This window comes from Homarus americanus, unplaced genomic scaffold (assembly GCF_018991925.1).
Source record: "Homarus americanus isolate GMGI-L3 unplaced genomic scaffold, GMGI_Hamer_2.0 scaffold23578, whole genome shotgun sequence".
In the NCBI taxonomy this organism is placed as follows: domain Eukaryota; kingdom Metazoa; phylum Arthropoda; class Malacostraca; order Decapoda; family Nephropidae; genus Homarus; species Homarus americanus.
In genome coordinates, this window is record NW_024733231.1 from 7,681,543 (window position 1) to 7,700,780 (window position 19,238).

At 37.6% G+C, this 19,238-nt stretch overlaps 1 protein-coding gene across 1 annotated transcript; it reads right to left on the reverse strand.

The window, feature by feature from the left end:
• Window positions 1-2,108: 2,108 nt before the first annotated feature.
• Window positions 2,109-17,510, reverse strand: LOC121869674 (A-kinase anchor protein 10, mitochondrial-like). The gene is made up of 9 exons (XM_042371213.1): window positions 17,373-17,510; window positions 15,527-15,724; window positions 14,032-14,863; window positions 12,930-13,053; window positions 12,439-12,575; window positions 11,738-11,882; window positions 11,193-11,301; window positions 10,759-10,948; window positions 2,109-7,926 (listed from the first exon to the last, which is right to left on the reverse strand). The coding sequence occupies exons 1-9, from the start codon at window positions 17,395-17,397 to the stop codon at window positions 7,629-7,631; spliced, it is 2,058 nt and encodes a 685-aa protein (XP_042227147.1). The 5' UTR covers window positions 17,398-17,510; the 3' UTR covers window positions 2,109-7,628.
• Window positions 17,511-19,238: the final 1,728 nt, after the last annotated feature.

Sequence of the window (19,238 nt, forward strand, 5' to 3'; positions counted from 1 at the left end):
ATAAATCACAAGTCTGCACTGAAAAGATTCGGTGTAAACATCTGACATTATCCTCTCTGCTTTCAATAACTTCCAATATGAGATGTTTACCTTTATCTCTTTATTAGTACAAGTTCACTTAATTTCTGTGAATCCAGCTATAAACTACAAGGGTTAATTTTAATAAATTCTTGTATCAGAGAGATTGTCCCTCACAAATTTCTTTTAACCAGCTTGAAGTAACTATAACAGCACAAGTCCTTTAACTCTTCACTGGTATTACCTTTTGAATCTCCAGTTTGCTCTAATTACATAAAGGTGAACTTTCAGCATATGCACAACACTTCACTTTGTTTCACTCTTAAGAGCTGAAACAGATGGGCAAGCACGAATCATGAAATGGTAAAGAGAAAGATGAGGGATAAGGAGGAGCACCTGATTAGCTGATGTAAGAGACTGACACCCATGGGAAATAGGCACAATAACCATGGGATAGCCTCTGATGATGCTTGCCAACATGGTGCCATTAAGTGGTTTGGATTGATATCACAGATTGGGAATGATTCAAGATGATAGGAATTTCGTGACATGATACAGTATATCCAAACTTTTAACTCAATATAAGGTTGGCAGGCATGTATGGTGGCATTATAGGGTAGGTGGGCATGTACAGGTATGATGGCATTATAATGTTAGGGGATACATAGCTCAACACAATACTGTAGTGTGGCAGAACTGTACTGTACCTGCACTACAGTAGAGTAATGAAAGGGCTACCTAGGGTTAACGAAGTTAAAAGTAAAACATTCAATAAAAATGGTCTACAGTATAATTAATATTTTGCTTGAGATTTTTGAGTGATTGATGTAACTACCCCTGAGTTCCTGGAAACTACACAGTCCTTGCTACATACAAACAATAAAAAATGAAGGATTAAACCCGACTCCGGTGACTCACATTACCAGGGTCGTAAACCCAGAAACCCTCAACGTGAATGGCTGAAACTACGATAATTGGTTACATTATACTGTACCTTCCTGTCACATCTAGGTATTTAAAGAGACTCAGATGAAGGATACCACTCGAGGTTAAAGGTGATAAATCGTACCGTCCACATTAGCACATGTGATCCACGACTCTTATTTGGCTTCAGTAACAAACCAACATTTCCTGGATCAATCCTCTCAATATTATTCACAGGGAAGGAGCAGGGTAACTGTGTCACTTAATCCAGGTTTTGGTTATAAATGGGATTTCAAGATCAACCACTTTATTTATAAGCTGATGCCTGGCCCCAACTATATTTTTTACCTACAGCCAGCAAAATATACGGAAGATGGAGCCAAAATATGCTCCAAATTTTATTGCAACAAACACCCCAGAAGGGTAAAATATTAATACATCCCAGTGGCACATATTAGGTACAGAATAGTTCAAAAGCATAATGGTAACTAGTTCCTCCAGGCAGTGACTAGGCCATGCAGCTCAGATGTGAGAGTTTTAATGAATTTGAAAAGCTTGTTTGAGATAAAAGCTCTAGTTTCTCTGCCCTAATAATTCATAATCACTTTTAGGTTTGTGTGGGTTAGTCATGGGTTTGCAGGTGTATAATAAAAACCCCATAATTTGTACCCCTCAAATTTGAAATAAATCATTATTCGTAATGTTTTGCTGTTACATAATACGGGTATTTGGTAAAATTTTGAAATATGGGAGACATTGCGAAATATTACAATAAACAGTACAGGTTTATGGCTAATATTCTTGATATTCATTGAAGTTGTTATTACTGTAATTCATATGTTACAGTATAATTCTTAGAAAATACCTGGCTACCAGTTCTGGTACAGTGTCCTCATGTTGACAACTGTGAGTGAGTGGATAGGGTGTAGAGGTGCAGGCTATAACTGGGTGGATAGGGCGACTAAGATAGGTGCAGGCCATAACTGGGTGGATAGGGTGACTACGATAGGTGCAGGCCATAACTGGGTGGATAGGGTGACTAAGATAGGTGCAGGCCATAACTGGGTGGATAGGGTGACTAAGATAGGTGCAGGCCATAACTGGGTGGATAGAAGTTGTTCAATTCCCATAACTGGGTGGATAGGGTGACCATTTTACGATAAGATGACTAAGATAGGTGCAGGCCATAACTGGGTGGATAGGGTGACTAAGATAGGTGCAGGCCATAACTGGGTGGATAGAAGTTGTTCAATTCCGTCCATTTTACGAAAGATGTTTTTATTTTTTTATCATTTTGTAAATAATTTAAGAGGCAACAACTTTTGATTTTAATTACAATTTAAGTACTTTTTGTTAACATAGACGAGACACCTGCTGCCGCGTTATTTGTTTTGATGTTTCTTTTCTTACTATATTTTCATCGGTGAGTTCTGATATGATTACAGTGCATGTAGCCAACCCAGGGGAGGAGAAAGCATTACTCCTCCACTAACACTATCAACCAAAGAACACTGGGCTTGACTGGCAATCCCACCTAACTAGACATGAAAGTCACTCTCTTCCACAACCTGATACTGTAACTAGTTCTGTGGTTCACTGGGAACCCCTTCCACAAGGTGAGGCAAACTGAGGACCAACCCAAGAAATGACAGTGTGTAACCAAAACAAAGTGAGGATTGCATAGCACACTTTCAGCCTTAAGTGATAATCCTTTAATCCAAAATGGCTGTAAACATTGATGGTAACGACTTTATAGATAGCTGGTGCAAACAATTTAAACAATTCCTTTCAGTCACAAGTTGAGGGTTAATGCATTTTCAACCCATTGAGTTACTTGATAGTACAAGAGCAGCACAGAGCCAGACAAAGGTCTAAAACCAAACTGATAGAACAAATGACTACAAAAGTTCCAGTTCATTTGATAGGCACAACAGTATAATGATATGTAAACTACAATAAGTTAAAAAAAAATTAACAAAGTTTTCTTTAAAAGATACAAATAATATCAAACCTCAGCCATTACCTTTGCTCAAATAGTCAAGTTCACAGGTTGTAAGGGGTTGTCCTCTACATTCCAACCACATTCACTACTTGAAATACATATTTTTGATGGGCACTGTAAGTAGATCTTATTTTCATCCAACTATGGGATCGCTACCATGTGAAGATATATTTACCAATATTGTAATAGTTTTCTTAGCTACATTTATATTACAGCCCAAGGTAATTTTGGCAGCCTGGCAGTCAAACACTATTGTACAGGGTCTTGTAGGTCCCCCACCAAAGGAATATTAGTTTTTTTTTCTTATTTAATTGAGGGAATCGTAAAAAATCAACAGACAGCACACCAATCAGGTGCAAAATAATTTAATGGACAACATCCAGGGATACAGGTGTTGTTCATAAAAAAATTCTTTGCATGTGTGTAGCATCTGGCTTCCATACATCAATATTAAACAGACTCTTCCTTCTAGTGTTAATTTGTTTGCTGTCTTTGTTATGATTCCCTCAAATGAATAAGGAAAAAAAAATAACTTTCCTATGGTGGGGGACCTATGTGACACCCTCTACATAGTTTAAGCCTTAACCCTGTTGCGCATTATGATACAAATTGGGCTAAATCATTGGGTAGAACTATTTGCATTGCTGATGTGAATTGCATCATTAAGCTAAAAAGAAAAAGATAATTGCGCCAAATTTTCGTGTGTCATAGATGATTGTATGATCTTGTGAGGGAAACTTCTAGAAAGTACCAAAACGCTGGTGGAGTTTCGCTGTCGATCAGTTTCCTCCCGTCAGCAGTGCTGGTAGGTGGCGTTTGTCCCTTTATCTCCACTCCCACCCTCCCCACTATTATTCATATCAAAATTCCAAAGCTACTGTTGGAAAGCTCATAAAATTCCACTTCTAAAACTGTATAATTTGGTAGGTCTGAGATATGACGCTGGGAACACTTTTTTTTTCTTTATTTGGAGTGAAAAAATAGTCTTATTCCCATCTTACTTTTTCTGCTGATGTATAAATCGTGAAAACAAAAGATCTTGTGGGTAATTTGACTGCAGAACGTAGAAGGCCAGACCTCATGTAAGTGGTCCTATGTGACTTTTGTTGTGGTCACGGAAACTTAAAAGATTAGTGCCTGTGCGAGAGGGTTAATAGTTTAATTTCACTGTCGTGTTTACCATTTCAGCTTTGTCTTTTTTTATCAGCTTTCTCCATGAATACAAACCCTGAATCCAGATCCTCAAAAGTTCATTCAAAGAACAGTAGATTGTGAGGTTATTTTTGTATTTTAACTTCAGTCAACCAGTAAGTTGCAGTCTTAATTTTTCAGTTACAAGGAAAATTACTTGTACTGCATGAACCTTTGAGAATCTTTATCCTGAATAACTCCGTAAATCATTCACTCGACATATTTTGGCTTACACTGATGTAGTTATGGTAAATACTTGTTCACTCTTGTCAATCTATATCCAACTCCTCCCCCTACCTCGTGTACTATCACAGATAACAATTATTCTTCTCTCGCATTCTTACATATAAGTTCAGGTGGACACTCCATCACTTTCTTTAATGTTATCAAACGTCAGTAATTGTAGAGCAAAGCTTAGGGGATTACTGCTGAGTACTTAATAGTTTAGTTAATGCAACAGAAATATTTGGAGATTCTATGTATCACTCACTTAAATTTAAGAAAAGGTGATAAAGGCCCTCGAGTGGTGGCCAGATATAGACATGCGTGAAGATATGCCAGTCAAGACTTTGCATGTGGCTTATACAGTACAGTACAAGGGCAGAATGACAAAGCTGTTTCACCGAGATATTTAACTATATGTACAGTCCCCAAAAAGTATTTAGATTTTCCATCGCTACAATCTGAAACACTAGACGAAATGCTTTGATATGACCCCCAGTGCATCATTATAAGTTGGTAAGCCTGCTCACCATTTCAACAACAGCTAGAGATGGAGGTAGGATAGGGGGGGGGGGTGTTGTCCTTGTATGGCATACTAGACACTTCAATATAACAAGAACTCATAAAGCTATATTATTGTATGAATCATAATGGGAAGAAGCAAGGCATATGTAATCAAGCCACTGACTGATGATTACAATAACACTGAAATATACATTAAATGGAAATGTTTTGGAATATCATAACTGAGACTGAGACAGACCTCAAAATAGACATTTCACCATTATGACATTTTAATAACAAAGTTTCATTCATGCTAAGTTTCACAATATGCCTACTCATATTGTTCACAATATGTCTGCTTTATGAAGAGTGACTCAGCAAATAGTACTTGATATTCAAGTGAATAGCTACAGCAATATACAACATATCGGTCTACATGGGATCTGCCATGTTACTGATATGTAAATCGCATTGGTTTAACATCAAGGGACTTGAAGGCAACAGAACCCCCTGTCCACCTGTAGTAAAACATTTATGGTTGTAAGTTTCAGTGTGGCAGCAGTTGTTTCATGGTGCCTAACTCATCTTGATACTGTGAGTTCGCTCACCCCAGTTGGTCATGCTATCTTAGCGTTACGTATACCCTTGTTGTGAAGGGCATGATAGCACATCTTGCGATGTCTCCCTGATAATTCCTCATTCCATTCAATGTAAGATCCCGTTGATGACTGACATGGCATTGATGTCCATTTACGACCCAATCAGAGTCGTGTAATTTACGATATAAAGCCTTGGAGGATTCACATCGTTTCAAAACGTATACAGTATACTCATTCATGCTAAAAGTTCGCGGATGTAGAACTACCAATTGTTCAGAAACAGGTCAAGTAACATTGCTCAGAAAGCCTCGAATCACATCGACCCCATGACTAACGATACATTCTTGGGGGACTGTACATACCTTTGGGTCACTTCACTGATAGAATTTCAAGTTGAACCTGTAGTGAGTTGGTGAAATGTACAGAACACATCCAAAAGGTATTGTCAGGGCTTCAAAAGTAGAACAATACTGGAGCCTGTGTGTGTGTAAGGATGTCTACAATGTGTCCATGAGCTTAAAAATCGGTGTTATGACAACTCTGAACCCCTGAACTGACCTTTAAACATGTACAAAAATTTACCTTGGTTGGAGAAATAAATATATATCCCCAACTCATGTCAATTTATATACATTTAAGGGTCAGTTCACGGGTTTTAAGTTGACATAACCCCGATATCAGTGACACAAACAAGCTCTATGAATAAATCAGTATTGTTCTATTTTTGAACCCCTAAAATGATCCCTCAAATCTTAACAATACAAGCCTTGGTAGAGTAACAATAAAGCAACATTGGTTTTGTATCTAGAGATACCTTTGGCAGGTCTTACAACCTATGTTCTGGAAATGTACACCTCACTACCATTAATTCTAACAAGTTATAATAAGAATATATCCACTAATCACTTTGTTCATACTGTATATATATTATAAATAGCTCTACTTAATGCTGATACGTGCCAGTTGTAGAAGAGAGATGGTTTGTTCCCTGACTGAGAAACAAACCAGTATCTCCACTGGCTAATCTCTCTATTATCAAATCCTCAAACATATAACAAACTAAAGTTATGTTCTTGATCTTTATTTTCAGATCATTAACTAAAACTGGAGTATATACAGTAGTATATAATTTCCTATATACATATTATACACAAGATTATAAACACACATTCAAACTCATTTGTTCATTTTTACTTTAGTTACACACTCCACCTCATTCATTCTTTGGATAATATTTTATGATAAAAAGATGAAATTATTGCCCCCCAATTTTTTTTTTTACTAAAATCACCTCAATGTCTTACTGTTCCATAAAAACCTCCTCTGATAAATGAATGTGAACATAATACAATACTGTATAGTACAGTATGTAAGACTGACTTTGGCATCTTAGGTAAAGGGGCACATGTGCACCTGTGCATGAATGTACCTGTAACTATGCATCCAACTAGGCTGTATAAAACTCTTAAGCCTTTTTCTTGATTGTGATTAGTCATCAAAACATGTTAAGAATTTTAAACTGAAGCTTTGAGATTTTTACACATTATTACACGTGAAAATATTAAAGACGACATCTTAGATATACTGTACCATATGGGCAACTTAAACTGGCAAGATTATCTGAATAATAAACCAATGGTTAACAAAACTGTGGTGTATTGTACTGTACTTGGTTACTCTGCTATCTTGCCTTGTTATTTTTCCTTACTTTGGTGACCAATATCTTAACCTTCAAGTGAAAGAATAAAAATATGATTATCCATAATTTCCTATTACACCGCACGTTAAAGGCTGACGTCGGAATGATAAGTATACAGTATATACATTTTCTAAATGATTACTCAACATCTTATATGAATGAGAAATAAATGAGTTTTATAAAAAAAGGTAGTGCAGCATCTGCTACACTGTGTTGTAGTTATGAAAGGGAAGCATTAAAAACGTTTATCATAGACTCAAAAGCTGATGGAAATATCATTGTCTTATTAACAAGCACACTCACCTGTCTCAGATTAATAAAAACAAGTCGGAGAATACCAAGACAAACCTTTACCTTTATGCCAACATAGTGTAGTAGATGAGTACTGCATGGTGAGGCAATATGATATTCACAATAGAAATGGAAAGTTTTAGATAATGTGCAAAATTAATAGAAATACTGCTTCCCATCATGAGGGGAAGACATCACTGAGATTATCTTGAGAGACTGAGGATGGAGAAAGTGGAGGAGCCGAGAACTCCACACTAGACCTACTACTGTGCTGGGAGCCGAGGGTCACGCTGGTAACGTCCTTAATGATCATCTCTGCAACTTTGTATGCTATGTCTTCTTTAACCTTATCCTCATCCATGTTGACAAATTTCTTTAGTGTTCTCGATATTTTAGACTCGGTCTTACGGTCTGGCTCTGGCTGAAGATCCGACTCAAATCTTCCAAGCTCGTTGATATAACCACAACTCATTTTGCTGTAAAGAAATATAGAAGTAACACTACTAAACAAAACCACGGCAAATTTTTCAAAAAATACCCTTGTACAGTAATATCCCCAGAACTTCCCATTACCGTGTGTGTGTGGGTGTGTGGGGGGGAGGTTCGAGCATTCCGTGAAATTTCCAGAAAATTTTATCCGTTCTGGGCATTCGAACGAATTTCCGATAGATTGTACCATGCACTGATGCCTATGATTGCCTGACGTATCTCCCAGCCTATCTCCTCAAACCCTAGCATCATGATGCACTTAGTTCATAATCTGCTGCCATTGTACAAGCTTGTTCACTCGCTCTCTGCTGTTTTCGCATACAATCTGTGTTGTGTATTACTGTACCACAATATATTCAGCCAAGAATATAGTTAAAGCAGTGTTAAGAGGTAAAAAGTAATTACAGTTACACATACTGTACTGTACATTCAATAAGTGTGAGAGTACCATACGTACAGTAGAGTAAACAGTGTATGCCTACGCTAGCCTAGTGTGTAGAGGGTGTATGTACATCATACAGCAAGTGTACAGTGCCGAAAGCTACAGAAAACCCCATTGGCACCAAGCTGTCACAGTAGATGGTACAGGCAAAGGCAGGCCATCCTGTATCATATCACCATTTGACCTGCCTGCATCACAAACTTAAGAAGACAGCATCTGCTGGTGAGTACAGTACTGTACTTGTAGCGTAATGTATACAGTTGTATATTTTATTTATTTACAATATACTGTATGTGTACTGTAGTGTTTGCATAAATAAATACAGCTCTATGTCTGTCCGACTACAGTTTAGCCTCTGTAGCAACTCTATTCCATGCCACATGTTTAGTTTAGACTTGGAAACATTCACTAGTGCCCGGAAAAATGTTGTAGATATGTGAGTTTTTCGAAGGATAAGAGAATTCATCTCAATACCAGAAATCTCTCAAAACCAGAATCGCTCCCTCGGCAGGAGGTTTGTATTCTCTCGGCTGGGCTACAAGAGTTATTTCACTATTGATTGTACTTCTCTGTATGTTAACTTTTCCATGGCATTTTAGATTGTCTTTATGTTGACAGATGACCAAAGGATGGTGAGCTTCATTAAATTAGTGGCTTAGTAATTAGGACAACTTGTATGTTAGGTTGGATGTACAGGGTACCAAAAGTGAGGGAGACTGACCATAGGTTCTTCTGAGTTTTCACTGAATGTAGGATGTTACAATTTTTTTTTCTTAGGTACATGAGAGAAGTTTCTCTTGGTTGTTCTCCTTGTGTGAGGCAAATTTCTAAGGATGTGTTTCTTCACATACTAGCCTTCTCTTATTCAACTGTGGCAGCACAAGTTTTGATTGGATAATAATATCAGAGTCAATGCCTGGTCTCAAATAAGGTGATGCCATCCAAGAATTATTTACTTGGATTTTTTCCCTTGGGAATTCCTGCATTGGTGGATTTGTTAACCCTTAAAGCCTGGATGATGCTCCTCAATGTTCTTAATTTTAGCAGCAACACTTTATATTGGATATCTGTTTAATTGGCAACTCAACTCACGTGTAATATTTATCTCAAGATTTGTGCCTCGCAGTCAGTTACTCACCAACTATCGTGATGGATGCACATCTTCGACCTCTGCTCAGTATTTTATAGTTCTTTTGTGGAAAATAGATATATTTTGTGTTTTGTAGTAGCTGTAAGGTAGAAATATGATATAAAGGGGCCTTCAAGTAAGAACTGTGTGTTGCCTGTCATCATCACTTCCTGCTCACAGCAGCTTCAAACAAGACGTCTTTCATCACTCCACACTGTTCATCAACACTCCAGACAACCTTCCAACCTTGCTATAATGAAAGTTGAATGTAAGTATATTCCTCTGGTCTTTTTCTTATATTGAATAACCTGTTTATAAGGTGACAATGGATTTAAATGTATTTATTTGTTGTGGGGGGGGGGGTCAGGTGGGTCTTGCGTCGCCTGGGGTTTAAGGGTTATTGATGCTGATTTACTGCCAACCAATTTTTGTATCGCCTGTACTTATAGGGAGGGTTCCACAGGGATAAAGACATTTGCTATGAACTGGAATAATAAGATCAGATTTATGTTCCCTCATCTCTCTAGACTGCTGTAAATATCACAAAAACTGACACGCTTGTGGTTTCCCTTTTTTATTTGGCCTATTAGACTTGGGTTCCCCTCCTGACGTTTCTTTGTCCAAAACTTCTTCATTTGTTTCTTCAGCACTTCAGGTTAGTGTAAGGAGAGGTTTGGTCTTGAGGTGTGTGTGTACATTTTGTAGGTATTCTTAACCAGCTGTCTAATTCAAAGTCCTCACAGAAACAGACACACACTACATATATGTCATTAATATGGACCAAAATAACTTCCCTGCCTCCTTTCTAAATTGACACGTCCTTACTTTAACACTACCCTAAAGTTGAGACAAAGTGAGCTTTACTTTTATAGGTCCTTATGTAAAGTGGAGGGACAAGGGCGACGAAGACTATTTGGGCAAGTTTGCATTCAAAAAAATAAAGTACGTAGTTGGTGTTGTCAAAGTACAGAGTTCCTTGGTACATTAATAGTCTGACAATGGAAAGGAGAAACAGATGGAACAATCTGACACCTACAAGACAGAGTGGGTCAGTAACCATACTGTTAGATAATAATACTTATTTTACAGGTACAAATTACATATTATATATTAAAAGACAGAAAATTACTGGGTAGTAACATTACCAGAATCACTAAATCATGCAAATACTGTAACTGACAACAACAATATATTAGTGGCAGACACAATCAGTGAATCATACCAACTAACATCATAAAAAGTATGTACCTGAAATTCTTCCTACGCCAGAGTGAGTCGGGGTCAGTGATCTGAGCTTCATCTATCCTCATGGCAAGGGTGGGATCATCTAAGTTTCGGAAACGGTTGGATACTGACGTGTCCATGGCTAGGAGTGTATTCTGGGTGCTGATACCACCATGGCTGCTGCTCTGTTCACTGCTACAAGTACTTTCTGACCCTTCACAGAGAGGAAGAAACAAAACAGATATTCACTGGTTAAAATTCCTAGGGTTCTATTTCATATTCATGCATCAGGAACAAAAACTTGCTTGAGTTCTTAATGCTTTTTAAAGACTTTCTCTGTTAAAATGCAGCATAGCCAGAATTAATGGCAAACACACAGATTCTCCCTTTATTCTCTGTCATTCTTATACAGTATGTGACTAAGCTACTCTTGACCCCAGTAATGACCAAGTACCTACCAGATCGTTTTTTACGGCCTAGAAGTTCCACGCTGGTTTTGACAGTGTTGATCAATTCACTCAGGTACTTGATGTGAAGATTGGAGGACAAATATCCCACCAAGAAATCCTGAAATTACATCTCACTCTCATTACTGTTCATTCATTGTTGTTTTTTGTGATACGGATTCTCTAGGAACTTACTTTCAATATGGCGGTGATGTATTTGACAAGTACAAAATTAAACAAGTTTCTGATGGGTGGTATCAAAAAAATAAGTGTAAGGAAGGAATCTGGGTACATGTACAGTATTATAATCTGCATGAATTTTACTTAGTTTTAATCCCTTGTGTTTGGGGTCACCTCTGAGCTGAAGAAAATTGTCTGGCATTAGTCAAATAAAATATTAAAAAAAGCATCCCCGTAGTGAAGGTGTTAAGGGAGAATTACTACCGGAAGTTGTATTGTTTTATAGATAATTTAATGAGGTACATATTTCCTTGAGTATACTGTACATTAATACCACTCAACAGGGAAGATAAACCGGCTCCTAATGATGTTCTTACCCTCTCTAATCTATGTAGTACCACTCTAAGAGGCAGATCAAAGCAGGAAGGTAGTGGTCCTTCCTCACGACAGATGTTTCCTTCCACAATAAACCTTAACCTATCACTGAACCCTAAAGGACACATTGCTTGAAGGGAGAAGTATCTGTAATAAGAGACAGATGTTAAAGTAACACTGTATAACCATAACAAATATAATAAGACTGTACTAAGAATCACAAGGCAGTTATATTTATTTACTCTACATTAATTTAACTCTATAATTTGTTACTGCTTCAATAAAAGATTTCAAAGCTATTTAACAACATGAAAATCCTGCCAGTTCACTTATTGTTCTGATTATTCTGCTGTTAGCTACACCTACACTCCAGTACCACACACTGGTTAACTTCACTTTTTCAAAACTCAACACTAAATTTTTTCGACTACCCTAATCATTTTACCCTTATTTCTACATCTATTTATACTCTTTCCTTTATCTACCTCAGTTTAATGTCTACCTTTCCTGACTGACTTAGAGATGGAATCCTTTTTGAGCAATACTTTTTACTAGTTGGTTGTCAGTTGTGGTTTTTTTCCCTAGCCTACAGGGAGAAACCAGTGCCAGTATGAAGTAAAGTAAGGTTCATTGTTGTAAGGTACTGAAACAAAACCTTAAATGTCCGATCGATAAACTAGTTCCGGAAACCTGCACGACTCACTTATCATACAGGATCATGGCGTCGGCTTGTGCCTGCTTTGGGTCAGAAATATCCGCTTGCTCCATCAGCTGTTGCCGAAAGTTTGACGCCGCCACCCAAAACTGTAATATGCTCCGTCCACCCTCCTGTTCCACGTACTGTCAAATATAAACCAATATTAAAGAGATAGGTTAGGTGAGTCTGTCTGATGTTAGGGAGAATTTGAGATCACAGAGATAGACCAATAGAAAGATGCTGAGAGGTTAGGAGGGGATTAAGTCAAGTAAGTTTAGTGGATATATTTGTCCGGTGTTAAATCATCCTATGTAAAGTTTTAATAACTCACTAATTTCAAAACCCTGGGAGCCATAAGACAGCTTGATCTTACAATTGTGAAGCTGCCCAGTCACAATTTTAGCATAATTATGTGGTAAATTGGTTTGAAACAAAATATGAGAATTATACATCTGTTTGTGTCCCTGCTAGGAGTAAGGCTACATCGAGTCACATACCTCCATAAAATAAGGAAAAGCTGAATCACTATAGAGTATGTCTGCCAGTCTCACTGAGCCACTGGTGAGCACATCAATTTGGTGTTTGAGGTAGTAGTCACTTGCCAGGAACTTGGGCAAAAACCTTGGGAAACAAAGAGAACAATAAGATAACTGTCATACAATAGTTGAAGGTCACACAAGTCTGTTTGATAAACTCTGAACTAACTCATCAGCTCTGGTCTCAGATAAAACTCATCACTGATACATTCTTCAACTCCTAATGGTTACACTATCTTCTCCCTTCTATATTAATTCTTATACTGATGGACAAATGGATAAATATTTATTCAGTGAAATTGTTATACTAGTTTAAACAGTTTGAGCATATAGTTACACTGACCCTTCAATGAAGAACATTAGGTTACAGGGTAGTTATCATTCCCTTTCTCTGACTGTGTATACAATCTTTGGTGCTAAAAGCCTGTGAAAGCTGTAAATTCACAAACAGCACTGAAGACATGGGTAAACTTACATGGAAGTTTCTGTGCTGAATTATCCCATTCCTGTCACTTTCTGCACTTATTTTACACCATTCTTTCAACTATATTTCCTCTTCTTTGAGGTATCTTTACCACTTGATCTATAATGCATATAAGTGAGCAGAGAGAGACAATACAAGGTGGAAGGAGCTACATCGTAGAACTCTTATAAGAACAAACTTTACTTTTATCAGGGTCAAATTAGCCTACAAACCTACAAAATTTTTAGCTATATATTTTTTTTTTATTCCTGTAAGAAAAGTGCATTTAAGATAAAGCTGTTTTAGTTACATGTGAGGTAAATACACCCAATTAATTCCATGATAAGACTTTCTCAGTACAAGTGGCTGTCACATTCTGAATAAAATATGAGTGAATCATCTATGTACTATCCACCCCAGCATATTTCACCTGATAATTAGACACCCTAATGCTACCTGGAGGGATTAGGTTAGGTTTAGACAGATAGGACAGATTCTAAACATATCAGTTACACATCTTTCAAAATACATGCAGGTATTTTTAGCTATGCAAAGAATATTGAAGGAGGTTAAGCTAGAGAAAACCAACATAATACTTACTCTTGTTCCAGGGCATTGAACACTATCTTCTGAGCAGGCATGAAACAGCTGGGATCTATATCTTCCTGTACAACAGAAATTTTTTTTAGTATGTTACCTACAGTGGCAACATTTACTCCAACTGAGTGTTCAGCTTCCTTTGTTAGGTATTTGTTGAATATTCTCATGGCATCGTCTGCTATGTTCTGTCTCAGGTTGTTATCTCTGAGGCAATTTGAGGCACTTGGAGTAGAGACATTTCTCTCATCCGCACTTCTGTCCCGTGGTGCACTGTGGCCGTGTTTTAATTCTATATCCTTTTGTGGAACTATCGTAAATTCTTTTTCTCTAACACTAACTGGTTCTTGTTGAGAAGTTCGAGTCTGGCAAGTTAACACATTAGAGGTGCTACCGTCGGGAGTGTTGAGGGGAGTAACGTCTCTGGCATTTTTAATACTGCTAACTAGATCTGGTAGTACTAAACCTTTGTCCTTGGAGGAGTCTGTCTTTCTTTTTTCATGTGATTGTGTATTACTGAGTTCACTATTTTTGTCAAGTGGTATTCTCTGATCCATTTCAAGATATTTATCATTTTCTTCATTAAATTTAACAGTTATATCACCAATCATGGAAGCGGGATTATCACATGACTCTTTCAGGTCCTGATTGTTAATGCGTGTCACAGCTGCAGCTCTGAAGCTTTTGGCTTCCAACCAAAACCGTGCATACTTATCTGCTCCCCAACCTTGTAGAAACTGAAGGAAGTATGGTAAAGTTGAGGGACTATTAAGAATGTCCTCCACAGTCTTTACAAACTGTGACTGAATGAGAAGAGGATCTACTCTTTCTCGTCCTGTGAAAATTTTCAAATATTAGAATCTTAAAGTAGCTGTGTGTGTGTGTGTAAACAAATCAGAAAATGGTACACATTATATTTACATTTGCTATACATGGTACAGGTAACATCACATCTTCAAGGAGAACAGGATGTGACACAAAAGAAAGGTGATGATTATGTTGAAAATACCAGGTCATACCCCAACCTTAATACAGTACAGTACTAATTGTTGTAATGATGAACACATCTAACTTATACCTGCCAGGGCTAGGGTTTAAATCCATAATCACTCGATTCAATTTAATTTGTCAACAAATTGCGTGTCACGACAGTACTGTGTAGAACAAGTCTCTGCCAGGGAATGATATATTCTTCCTTAACAAATACTGTATTGTAATACGTATACACACAATACTGTACCCTTTTTAGTTAATTCTATTAGGAATAATAGAATTAACTAAAAAAGGTACAGTATTGTACAGAACAGTCATAAAGTACTGTACAGTATTACTAACAACCAAGCTAAATATTTCACAAAAGTCAACAACATTCCCTTAAAATATTAGCATTAATTCTCAACTAATTTAAACTTAAAAAATTTAGAAAATTTATTTTCTTCCAAAATACCTCTATCTCATCAGAGATATTTGTACTGTACAAAAACATAAATTTCTTTACCAAAATCACCCATAAACAGTTGTTCGTCAGCTTGAGTGATGAGGTGTGTCGAGGAGGGGGTGCCGTGGGGTGGGTGGGTTGTAGAGGCATCAGGACCTTGCCACACAGAGGAGGCAGCACCCTGTTGTAGAAGCTGTGGAGGGATTTCTCTCATGTGGTGAGGGCCCACATGGTTTGGACTCCCTCCCCCAGCTCCACCTGCAAACATGATACAGTAAAAAGGTTCATCTATGTGAACACAATTTGCCTGCAACCTGCTGAAAAGCCAAGAATGACATGAGAAGAAGGTAAGAAATTACCTCGGAGAGAACCAGGTAAGTGAGGCTGCAAGAGACAGTGTAGCATGGAGAGGTGCCATCAGGTAATCACAACTAACCCACACAACCATTGAAACTGGCCATAAACAGTAATGATACAACGTGGCAAAACCATACTGTATAGGGCAGTTTAAAGGATTATCATAGACATTACTGTACATGACTAATTCAACTTCTCAAACCTAACCTAACCTACCCAATGACTATTAAATGTGGTCAGTTAATTCATAGCTGCTGTCTGATATAAAAAAACGACTTGACATCATTGCAAGTGTCAACAAAAATACAGACAGATCAGTGGTGAAGACGATACAATATTAAAAAAATTAAAATAAAATCCTTAGCACATTGAAATTGAATGGGTTAATATTCTTCCACTGGCTGTCCGCAGGTTCACGCCTTGTTTACCTGAGGTTATACCCCTCACTTAAGAGTCAGTTTCTCCTCCTCCTTGTAGGTTAGGTTAGGTAAGTTGGTTACCTCCTTTGGTATGAGAATGTTTTTTATACTTTTTTTTTGGGTGTTTTACTCAAATTTGACCTCCATTTTTGTGCAAATTAGTTGTTTCTGTTAAAAATGAAATTGTTACTTTTTTTGCAAAAATCGCTAATTTGCAAAAGAAATGAAGGTCGGATATGAGTAAAAAACACCAAAAAACGTAAAACAAAACCTATTCTTATACCAAATCCTGAGGAAAACCAATGGACGAATATTTACCATTTAATATACAATTTTCCTAAGCTCACTTTTATTTTTAACTTACCACATCACCAGAGTTGGTTTTTACACCTTTTAGTAAATGAACCACTGTAGATTCTCTTAACAAAAACCCAAGAAATAAAGAATGCGAAACGTCGAAGTCTATTGGTACGGCAGCCTAATACACAAGCGTGGTGGGCCGACTATAATTTGACAGTTAAGACGGCCTTCTTCCTGACTAACCTAACCATTAACAACACACTCCGTCAATATGGCTGCCATACCTATATCTACGGTGATTTTTGGACGGCTGCCGTACCTGTATCCACTATGTATGTAAATGATTACAAGACGCCTGTAATGGTTGACAGGACATGATGGATGGTGATGACTGATTCAATATGAGTGAGGTAGTATTTTAGTTTCAGTCAATGAGGAATTGGTTAGGTTGCATTAGGTTAGGTTAGGTTAGGTTAGTTTGGATTTAAATACAGGGGTGACAAACTAAAATTTTACCGTAAGTGGATTATGTTAGATTTAATATTACATTTTGAGTTGTACAATTTCTAAAATCTTATGATATGGTAACTTACTTATAATGGACAATGAACAAGAAGTTCCTCTTTTTATCACTAATAGACAATATTCCCCTGTCACAGTAAAATAAATAAAGAACTAAACAAACAAAAATATGACCACTTCTTAAAATTTCTTACTTTAATCCTAAGAAAAGTTGAACCAAGAAACTACGTCTATGTCATTGTAGTCTAACCTAGATAACATATATATGAGCCAAGGGCACCATCTTAAGCTCTATTGATCAGACTTACGAAATTTCTTCCAAAATGACGACATTTCGTGGTAAATGTCATAGAAAATGACGTTTCATTCCTAATTAACTCGCTTCCTGTCCACAGCCGACCGAGAAAGAACAACATTGATATTAAGTCAGGAAAGGCTTGGAGCAACCAGCGCCAGGCAGCGAACACTTCCCAGCGCACATACAAGGAGCTTTTAATTAATCTCAACTCAAATAGTGTATTCATTTTATTCACAAATTAGTAACATCAGAACGTGGTGCATCAATTTGTGGTTTTGCTGAGGGCGTTTTTGATCACTATATTTTAAAATGAATATTTGATTTTCGATATTGACGATGACATTATCTGAATGAGAATACAGTACAGTATTGTATTGAGCTCTGATGTCATACATTACAACTACTACCATCACAGGTAAGAACAAATGGAGAATCTAAATTTGGGTCCACTGGGGTGTACATGAAGAAGCTGGCATTAGAGTCATGGTAGAAATTCAAGGTCATTGAGGAAGAGTTCTGTGGTAAAATAACAGGAAGAGAGGTAGGAAGTAAGTCCCGATGACTAACTCGGCTGGAATGCCAATATGAATGGGAAGATGATAATGTTACGATATCAGACCATTACCGACTTTCAGTGCTGCAGAGACATTCCCTCGGAAATTACTAGTATTTCAACTTTTTCGCAATGTGTGAGCCATGAAAGCGGTAGCTCAGGGAATTAGATCACCCAAGAGAGCCGTGGAGAGGAAGTTGGTTCATAATACAAGTTCTAGGAGGATGTATGATGCAGGGATAGAGACATAAGAACATAAGAAAATAAGGAGTCTGCAATAGGCCGGTTGGCCTGTGCATGGCAGCTCCTGTCGTGAGTTAATACCACTGTCTATCATCCATGAATCTATACAGTACTAGTGTGTCTTTTAATCAGTCACAGGTGAAAGCGAGGACAAGTTGGTCTGTATACATGCACTGTGTACTGGCACTGTATATTAGATTCTACGAATATTCTATACCTGCACTATCTCTGCACACTGTATACTTACATTCCCGTTGAATACATTGCATACTTGCACTGCCTATGTATATTGAATACCTGCCTCGTCATCTCGAAACAGTTTATTTCGGTCAAACATGTCAAATACAAATAATCAATTGACAAGAGGGAAACTGAAGGTTCAGTGATATATTGAAGGAGGTATCCACTACAATATCATATATGAATACATTCACCTAATATTAGCAAGTGAGTACATTATCTTAATAGTAAACACAACATAAGCTGCATATCGTCAGAAGTTACTCAATTAATATTCTTCACGTCCACAATGAAACACAATAGTTTCACACTTACGTGTAGCAGGTTTGGCTTGGACCAGACAGCCTCTGGTGTGTTCAGGGATATCAGTTGCGGGGTACTGCCGTATGTTATCGTCCAGGGGCCTGGCCAGTCCGGATGAATGTCAAGCGAATTCAGCAAATACACGCCTTGTTCCTCATTAAGACTCACCAGCGTCTCGTCTCGTAATACATAACAACATTAATTCTTATCACTCCCCATAATTACTTTCACTACTCTTATCACTCCTATGATTACCGCTGTCCAGCGGTAAAACCTATAATATGTATATTTTAGTGGACTGTGCCTCCTTAGTGTACAGGCGCTAGAGGACTCCCTCTAGCATCTCGTCCCGAGGGGTGAACGGGAATCCCAAGTCATCTTATGTTATAAAACTTAGGCTACACTAGCAATTTCCTTAAACCTTGAATTTATTGCAGCAGTCACCGCTAATCCACTGCCGTTTTCTATGATAAGCAGACGACACGTCACGTCTGGGTAAGCGTCCGGCCCCCTGTGTGTCTCCCTGGTTCTGTCATT

Coding starts and splice junctions, on each gene's coding strand:
- LOC121869674 (XM_042371213.1), bottom strand. CDS start 17,397: ATGTCGTCATTTTGGAAGAAATTTC. Junction 13,054..14,031: donor TTCAATGCCCTGGAACAAGA/GTAAGTATTATG, acceptor TTGTTTCCCAAG/GTTTTTGCCCAAGTTCCTGG. Junction 7,927..10,758: donor TGGCGTAGGAAGAATTTCAG/GTACATACTTTT, acceptor ATTTCTTTACAG/CAAAATGAGTTGTGGTTATA.